Raw genomic sequence first — 9,721 nt, forward strand, 5'->3', positions numbered from 1 at the left:
GACATGTAATTCACTAGCTGGGACATGTTGAATGCCTGAATGTGTTTGACATTCTTGGTAACCTTTGGCAAACTCAATACAATCTTTCAGCATGGTGGGCCATTATGCTCCTTGTCGAAACAACAACCATTTCATCTTATATCCTGATTGATGAGCCACACAAGAACCACTGTGGACTTCTGAAATTACTAAATACGCTTCACTTTTGCCAAGACATTTTAACAACACACCATCAAAAGTCTTTTTAAAAAGTTCGTTTGCTAATATCACATAACTCAATGCTTTATATTTGATCTTTCAATCAGTTGCTCCTACTGGATTTTCTAAGTATCGAAGCAATGGTTTTCGCCAATCCGATTCAGACACATTGTCTATGGAAAAAACTTCACTAACTTCTGCTTTGTCAAATTCTACAACCTTGCTTACCTTGCCTTCCCCCTCCCCCAAGTTTTTTCTATAGACAAACAATAAGAAAACCAAGGAACGAGTTATGCTTTCTCTTTTATCTCGACTAAATCAGTTAACTTGTCTTTTGACACTTTATATCCAGACGTGATTTGGGCTAGCTCGTTCGCCACTTGATTCTCCATTTTGTGAATGTGGGAGATGTCAACAAATTCGAAGCTCTCTAAAAGCCTAGTCACTAAAGCATAATACATAATCAGATTTTATTTAATGCATTTATATTCTTTTGTAACTTGCTTTATGACTAATTCAGAGTCACCACGTATTTCGACTCGAGCTGCCCCCAAATCTATCAAAGCTCTTAGACCAACAATTAAAGCTTCATACTCAGCTTCGTTGTTAGAACAAAGACAATTTATTTTATATCTAAACTTAGTTGGAATTCCTTCAGGAGAGATAATTAAGACCCCAATCCCAGTGCCATTTTTATGGCTGGATTTGTCAAAATAAAGTCTCCAAGGTCCTATCTCGGCTAAACATTTTGATGCCTCGACTATTGCATGATCGACTATAAAATAAGCAACAATCTGCCCTTTCATCGCTTTTAGGGTAACATATGTTAGAGAATACTCATGCAACGCTAGAGCCCATTTTCCATTTCAGCTATGCAAAATTGGTTTGGACAGCATGTGTTTTATAGTATCATAATGCGAGGAAACATACACATCATCAGGCTTTATATATTGCTTTAACTTTGTACAAGAGTAATATAAACATAAACATAGTTTTTCAATATCACTATTTCTAGTTTCTGCGTCCACTAAGATTCGACTGAGGTAATAGATGACTCTTTCGACACCATTTTCGTCCTCTTGGGCTAACATACTTCCTATTGTCGAATCAGACGCAGCTATGTACAACTTCATACACTTATTTCTATTGGGAGGTAACAATACGGGAGCCTTTCAATTTTCTCATGTTCAATTTGAACTTGATTAACATATATCAAGTATCAAATTGAGCAGGGCTCTTAACTGTAATAACTGTTTCTGTTATTCAGTTATAAGTAGTTATGCTACTATACAACTTTTCCACATTAGCTTAGTATGCAGACTTCACCTTGTATATATATACCATACTATAGCTCTAATCAATGTATGAGAAATTTCACTATCTTTCTCTCTTCCACACTACTTTCCATTCATAAGTTGGTTTACTTCTTTTGTTCTAACTAATATTTCTTCTAAATCTTTTATTGTTATACTTCTATTACTTTCTTCATGTTTTAACAAAGTTTCTAATTGATAAAGAATTTTCCTAATTTTTTAAATATTTATATCTTCATCAATTTCTTTATCTCTATTAATTTCATAAAGGGTTTCATGTATATTATTTATTTCATTAAGACCATTTTTTATTTTATTAAATGTATAATCTGCAATTTTATTGGCATTTTCTATTAATAATATAATATTTTTATTTATTTCATTCATTATATCATTTAAATCTTTATACATCACATCAATCTCTTCAGATAATAAGGACAATCTTTCGGGGCCTCCTCTTAATGATAGTGTGGTTAAGGCTGTTAGTTTCTTGTGGAAGATTAAAGCTCCCGCTAAAATTCTTTTTTTTTGGTTGGAGGTCCATTCACAATATAATTGCAACAAAAGATCAATTGTTTAAGATGGGCAATTTAGTGGATCGCAATGAGTTACTTTGTGTCTTTTGTTCGAAGGATGAGAAATCTTTGTCGCATTTATTTGAAGATTGTGAGATAACGTCAGGTATTTGGAGGAGGGTTTTTTATTGGATTAGTCAAATTCCGGAGGTGTCTTTTATGGAGTTTGTCAGGTTCTTTTTTTTTTTTGTGATAAAGTGAAGAGTTTATCCAAGAGAACCATTGTGGAGGTGATTTGGTTACCCACAACTTGGTGCATTTGGTTGAAGCGTAATGCGATTATATTCAAGAATGAGTCATTTAGTTTTTCTGAGTGTATGTCGGATATAATCCTTTTTTCTTGGAATTGGCTTTTATCCTTATACAAGTTAGGGGAATCTTTGTGATTATCATACTTGGAATATTTTGTCTCTCATTTGTTTCGAGGTGAATGAGCTTTCCGTTTTGTTTTCGGGTGGAGTATCCTTTATACTCCTATGTTTAATTCCATCGCCTATTGAAAAAAAACATTATTTTAAATTTCGGTGGCTATTTCAACTTTTTCTAGTAGTGTGTATCAACTATATTCAGTAATTTTATTGTTCCAGTTCTACAAGAGAGAGATAATTTAACAACATCAAATTTTCAGTTGTGTCCAATGAAGAAAATGAAAATATAATCCAGTAGCTTTTTATTTTGTCACTTTCAAGAAGAAAAAAAACGATGATGAAGCAAAATTATAATCCATACAAGAAAACATCATTAACAACAGTACATACTGAGTGTAGTAGGCATATGGTAATATTCCTTTAGAATGTGTAAACCAAAACACAAACATGAAATACTATAGATAGCTACTGCATATTCTTAGTTAAGGCAGCAGCAGCACACTTTAAATTCATACATAATTAGTTGGTGCGATTAGACATGATCAGATGAAGAAATTGGAAGTTGTTGTGTCTCAATTTGTTTCATTTTAACTGATGATGGTGGCATAGTAGCTGTGGCTGATGAATTGTCTTTGGCTTTACCCCACACCACAGAATAAAGACCCATTGCAATAATCACAGCTCCAATGATACTATCATTCATAAAAAAGAGTACATTATTCGCCAAATTAACAAACATGTATAATAAACCATTGCCGTGTTTGAGAGCGTGCAAGATTTAAAATTAGATAACAGAGTTAAATTATAACTAGCGTATTCAGAGCTACAAAAAATTATAAGAAGTCACATAAAATCACTATTTGTTTTGTCACAAATTCAAAAACTAATATTGGTAATAATTACATGGTTAAGTAAACTTTTAATTGTGACAATAAGAAAGATTAGTAAGATATACCTGCCCAAGTGGAGTTGTTCTCCGAAAAGAAAGGAGCCCAAAGCACAAGTGATGATCATACAAAGAGGATTAAATGCTGTGAAAAATACAGGGCCTCTGCTTTGCAATACCAACCCTTGCACATAATATGTTATTCCTGATGTAACTATTCCCTGTAATTTTTAAGTTTCATTCAAAATAATTTTTTGAGGTAACTGTATTTAATAAAATAAAATATTTATTTTGATATTAAATTTCTACACTTACATTGTATTCACAAATATATGGTGAATAGTAATATTAATAATTTTGATTTATTTTTACAATTTTTTTTCTCTCAAACAAAGTTGGTTAATGCTGTTAAAATTTAGTTACTACTTCCTCTGTTCTAAAATAAATGTCACATTTGTAAAATTTATTTGTCATAAAATAAGTGTCACTTTTAGTTTCCAATATAATTTTAATTTTTATCTTCCAATTGTACCCTCTAATTAATACTTTTCATTAACTATTTCTCTGACATAACATTAACAATGATAAGAATACACCAATAATAAATAAGGATAATTTGGTAAAATTGTCATTCTCTCTCATGCATTTATTATATTTTTTTAATATCTATGTGAAAGTGTCAACTATGACACTTATCTTGGAAGGGAGTACTATTTATAGTTTAATTAATATATATTTGAACATTAAAATAATTTTAAGTAAAAAAAGTAAAGTTGGTTATTTGTGGGAAATGAGTTGAGTAACATTGTTTATAATCTGATTATGACTTATGAGTAATGAATGATAAATAAAATCAGTGGTTATTATCATATATTTTTATGGTTAATATAATAATAAAAGTAGTTAATAAGACAACATTATATTTGTGTTACAAAATAATAAAAATATACTTTTTTTATAAATAATATTTTTATTTTAGAAAAAAATTAAAAAAAACAATGCAGTACGCTTTGGTATAACTTATAAGTATTTAGTGTCAAATTTGATGTTTAAGTAGCAACGCTGAAAATAGAAAGGACCATAGAGTTATTAAAAGAGTTGACAAATAAATTCATTGTAAGTAATAGAGAAAGCACCGTGTAGAGAGGGCCATAGAGTCTTAAGTCCCAACCAAGAGCCCAAACCCCCGCACCTGAGTGGTGCTCCGCCACCAAGGCCACCGCACTACTTTGCAAAGCACCAACGAAACAAATTAACGTAGACAATGACATTTCAGCCGGATACTTTTTCAACGTTATTGACTGCAATTCAAAAGTCACATTCATATTGCGTTATACAATATGATGGATGATACGAATCAAATTTGAATAACAACCAAAAATAAAAATAGTACTAATATATAGTTGCCTGTAATATGAAGAAAGATGACCAAGCCGAACAACCCAATAATATAAAGAGTGTTCCTGAGACCCAATGTTTAACAGTTTGAGTATCGTGACTTCCAGCATGATGATGAGATGTGTTTGGAGAATAAAAAAGGTGGATTTGTGGGCCTTTGTAAATTGTCATCAATAATGCACCTGCAAATGTTACTATTGTCCCAATCACCTTTGCTATGCTTCGTATCTGCTTAATATTTACTTGTTCAATCCTGATAATTGGTACTATAAGATTAGTATTTATTTTGATAAATTTAATATAGTAATAATCATCTTGTATTAGGAGTTACCTGAAAATTACGGCTAGGAAAAAGGTTATAGAAGGCACAGTATTCAACAAAATAGATGTAAATGAAGCTGATGTATACTGCATTCCCAAGAAAGTGAATCCTTGATCAATCACTGGCCTACAATAGTACCAAATGGTATACCATACATTATTATTATCAAACAAATTTTCTACGTCGTGCACGTAACTGATACAACATATTACACACTGTTTACTCACTTGGTGTTTTGTTATACATGCACCTATGATTGATTAATAAATTTAAGAAACATATTAAAGAATAAACATAAATTTATACTCAAAATTTATATTCATTCTATATCTCAAACTAAAGCATAAATGAGGAAAAGGTAGGGTCCGAAAAGCCCGTCCAACTAACAGATATCTATAGCATAGCCTACACAATCTCAGGTAATATATATTTTTTTAAATAGAAAAGACGTGGAATTTTTTAATAAGTTTATTTAGTTAAAAAAGTTTAAACAAAAGCCATAAAAAAAGTTTTTTAGGTCTATTAGATCAGTCTATTTAAATAAATTTATTACTATTTTATCTTATATTTTCTAAATTAAATTTAAACACAAATAAAGATTAATTATCTTAAAAAACTTATGAAATTAAGCTGAAAACCCTTATAAACAATGTCATAAGTTGTTTTCATAAAGTGTATCAAATAAATAGTATCACAAAACTAATGCTAATAGATAAATTCGAAGAAATCAATGCAAACAACTATTTACTTCCATTGATCTTTTAATTTGTTATTCTATTTAAAAATTAGTTAAATTGTTAACTTACAAATGTTTAAACGAAATAAACTTTTAAGTAAACTAATAGATCAATCAGCCATTTGATAAAGATCAGATTCAAGACTAAAAATAAATTTATAATAAATTACAAGTCAAATTTAAACTTTAAATTTTTTTAACATTGCACGCTCTAAAAAACCTATCTCGCTCCATCCTATTCTCATCCTAGATAGATGTAACATACATTATAAGAAAAGTTGTAATTAGTGACAAGCTAATTTCAAGGGAGTTTTTCTTCAAAAGTTGTGTAAACAGAATAATATTTTCTTAAAAGTAAAAATTTTCCATTCAATTATTTATAATTATAATAAAAAATAGAGGTGGTGAGGTAAAGAATTATCACTAAGTTAGTGCATTTGAATTAAATGATAAGTTTATTTTATATTTTGAATAACTTGTAATTAAAATATAAATTTATAAAGGTTTTCTTTTTATTTCTATACACATCATAAAATTGGTAAAATGAAATTGTGAAAATAACAGTGAGTGCCATAAATAAATTATTGAAAAATTAAAATTAACTTTTTTTTATGAAAAACTAAATACTTACATGTAAATGCAGATATATCAATATTCTTAAAAATAATCAATAAGAAGATAAAAAATTTTAAAATTATTTGAATTTAATGCCATTTTTAATTGGAATCATGGAGTGGTTGTGATAATAAAGGAGAAATAAATTTTTATTTTTATTTTTTAATCAATAAAAAAGTATAATTGGTTGTTTGTAAAATCAAGTGTTATGTTTGTGTCTATCTAACTGTTTTTCCAATGAAATTATGGTATTGGAAATTAAATTACTTAATTTTTTAAATAAAAAATTGATTAAATAATATTCTAATAACACTCAACCTTATGTACAATTTTGGTTATGATTTTTTAAGAACTCATGTTGATAATAAAATATTAAAAATATTTTAAAAAGTATAAATTTTTAATTGAAATACCTCATGATAATATTTCTATTTTAAAATACAATCTTTTAAAATATGTATCCTTAAAATATTTGTTAGATTGTTTAGAGTATACTGTATATATGTAGCTTCATAGATAGACTTTAGATCATTACTCCAAAAATGCTAACGCCATTATCTGCAAAAAGACTGAGATAGTCATCTTTGGCCTAACTTTCCTGCAAAATTGTAAGAAAAGTGGTTATAGTAAATAGGAAAAAAGTTATTCAAGACAAGGAAAAAAAAAGTTAATTCCACTTTTATTAAGGTTATACGCTAGTCCTTTGAAAGGAAAAGCCTACTACATTTGCTTTTGAAAAGTTAAAGTTATTGAGAGATTATTGAATCGTGAGAATTTTATATACGTAAGAAATTAAAGTAGTTATTATATTTATATATTTTAAGAAATAAAGAATATGATAATTTATAGGCTAAATTGTAGTTTATTCTATAAAAAAATAAAAGAGAATAATTAGGCACTATCACCTTTCAAAAAACCATGCAAAAGGAGCAAGTGTAACTGCAGCGATGATATTACGATAAACAATGAACACAAAACGACTCATTCCAATGTTGAAACTGGCCATGGAGAATAGCACTGCTCCTGCAAACCCAAATTGAACTGCAACTGTTAAGACATAAGGCTTTGCCTTACTGCCAAAACTAGCAAAACCTATCTTATCCATTTCTTTCTATTCAACAAAAAATATTGATATTGTTTAGAGAGATGGTTTCAAATGTATGAAGTAGCCTTCCTTATAAATACTAATAATTGTGATAAGACCTAATCCATTAGATATAGAAAAATGATAAGTAATCCATTGAAGAGTCCAAGGTAAAAAAGTTTTTTTTTTTGCTTTTTCTCAATCAAATATGAAAGTTAAATTATTTAGTGGGAGTATATGCAGCAAACTTTCCTTGATTGAGATGACTCCCTCACTAATTAATTAACTACTTTTTAGTCAGATTACACTTTAGAGTAAAGCAATCAAAACCATGCATATTACAACAAATATTTTATTTCCTAAAGAAAATTTATATCGGTTAACTAACTCAGTTTAACTAACTAGCTAACTGAGGTACAGTCTAGATAAGGATTGGAAGAGATATTAATATGAGAGAAATACACTATGAGAGAAATATATTGTTGACCTAAACTTTCCGCCATGGATCCCAAATACACTTTTTTTTCCTGAAACATTCACATCTCCTATTATCAATATTCCGGAAATTCCAAGCAAGCCCAACAAGTTGTTTGTAGAAGCCCTATGAAATGTCTGCACATATCAGTTTTTTTTTCAATAGGCAAATTTAATATAAGGGAGTATAAGGGATACTCCGCCCACGAAAACAAACACATACTACCTTCTTATACAGACGAAGAATACATCACTTGTCTTGAATCTTGTAAACATAACCTTCACGCAAGAATTATGTGGCCAAAAGGTTCTTCCCCCTTAACGGTGGTTCAGCTATGCACCAATTTAGAAGCGCCGTGGAGCTCGATTTTAAAATGGAGCATTGCCTGTCTAGGTAAGGGTTTTTTTGAATTCACTATCTCTAACCTGGAAGATGTTAGGCGTGTCCGTTCTATGCCCTCTTGGAATATTAGCCTAGTTATTCTAAAGTTGTTCCCTTGGACGAGGGATTTCATTCCCAACAATGTTACCACACCTCAGCCAAGGTTTGAGTTAGAATTCACGACCTCTCTCAAGAGTATTGGCGCCCCCAAATCATTTTTTCAATCGCAAATAGTTTAGGAACCCCAATTTGTATTGATTCGACCTCTAATAGACCTCTGCTGAAGGGATCTTTTGGCCATTATGTTCGCATCATAGTAGATATTGAACCGGTGAATGATCTGAGTGACAAAATTCTTGTCAATAGAGTACGATATGCCTTCTTCATTGACCAAGAATACAAAAAAAATTCCAGACCTGTGTCATTACTGTAAAGCCTTAGGTCACTTTGAGGTCAACTATAGAAGGAAATCTCAAAAGGTGAGTAGAGAGAATGGTAGAAGTATTGTTCAATTGAAATCTGAAGTTGATTACAGAAAAAAGAGAAAGAGAATTATTTTGAAGAAGAGATCTGGCATAGAGGAAAACAAAAACAGACTTCTAGGGCAAAATCCAGTGGAGTGAATAAAGACTTAGGCGAAAAGCATAATGACACTGCTATAATTATTTCGGAAGGGACCAAATCTGACATGGACTCTCCTTTGGATAATGGCAATTTGAGAGATGTTAGAGTGACTTAAGCTCTGAAAACTCAGAGTTTGGTGATGCTACTAAACTCATCAATATTGAAGATACAACCATTGTTTCTAAGGATACGAATTCATATTTCTCAAAGACTTTTGGGCTAACATGGTAGATTTTAAGGAAGATTCTATTAAAGAAGTTTTTTTCTAAAAATGAAACTAATCATTTCTAGCTAGTTGTCTCCAAATCTCAAGTAGAAAAGAAAAGAAATAAAGGAAATATGTTATGGACTGGCCCGACAAATGGGGACGTCCCAATCCACATCAGCTCTAGGACAGTCCAACGACCTAGGCCCAATCACTTATGGGAAGAAAGAGAATTATCTCTTCTGCCCGTCTCCGAGCTATCCAAGAACTAGACGACCAGATCAACTCCAGTACCCCTGGTCGATTATCAGGCTCCCCGGATCTCGCCCCATATCAACCAAGAACACTCTTCTGCTCGCCGAACAACTAGTTTTGAGCAGTCTCCCGTTCGTAGGTTTACTCTTAAAATCCAAACAGTCACGCATTTTGGGCCTTAATCCACGATCCAACCCAAAACAAAGTCTGTTAGCCACGCTCTAGGGGTAATATTTAACTCTCTCCCTCGAGAGAGTCAGTTAACACAATTTCATAACCCTAAACA

At 30.8% G+C, this 9,721-nt stretch overlaps 1 protein-coding gene across 1 annotated transcript; it reads right to left on the bottom strand.

The window, feature by feature from the left end:
• Positions 1–2,792: 2,792 nt before the first annotated feature.
• Positions 2,793–7,582, bottom strand: LOC131634276 (WAT1-related protein At4g08290-like). Its single transcript, XM_058904923.1, has 7 exons — positions 7,317–7,582; positions 6,947–7,009; positions 5,070–5,186; positions 4,748–4,991; positions 4,477–4,641; positions 3,410–3,561; positions 2,793–3,146 (listed from the first exon to the last, which is right to left on the bottom strand). Exons 1-7 carry the CDS (start codon positions 7,514–7,516, stop codon positions 2,987–2,989), a joined length of 1,101 nt encoding a protein of 366 aa, XP_058760906.1. The 5' UTR covers positions 7,517–7,582; the 3' UTR covers positions 2,793–2,986.
• Positions 7,583–9,721: the final 2,139 nt, after the last annotated feature.

The sequence above is a fragment of the Vicia villosa genome, unplaced genomic scaffold (genome assembly GCF_029867415.1).
Source record: "Vicia villosa cultivar HV-30 ecotype Madison, WI unplaced genomic scaffold, Vvil1.0 ctg.001278F_1_1, whole genome shotgun sequence".
Taxonomy (NCBI): Eukaryota; Viridiplantae; Streptophyta; class Magnoliopsida; order Fabales; family Fabaceae; genus Vicia; species Vicia villosa.

What these genes read in the sequence shown, in the direction of transcription:
- LOC131634276 (XM_058904923.1), bottom strand. Translation starts at nt 7,516, where the DNA reads ATGGATAAGATAGGTTTTGCTAGTTTTGGCAGTAAGGCAAAGCCTTAT. An exon ending in TTTGCATGGTTTTTTGAAAG is followed by an intron (nt 7,010 to 7,316) that starts GTGATAGTGCCT and finishes ACAATTTTGCAG; the next exon opens with GAAAGTTAGGCCAAAGATGA. An exon ending in TTCCTAGCCGTAATTTTCAG is followed by an intron (nt 4,992 to 5,069) that starts GTAACTCCTAAT and finishes ACCAATTATCAG; the next exon opens with GATTGAACAAGTAAATATTA.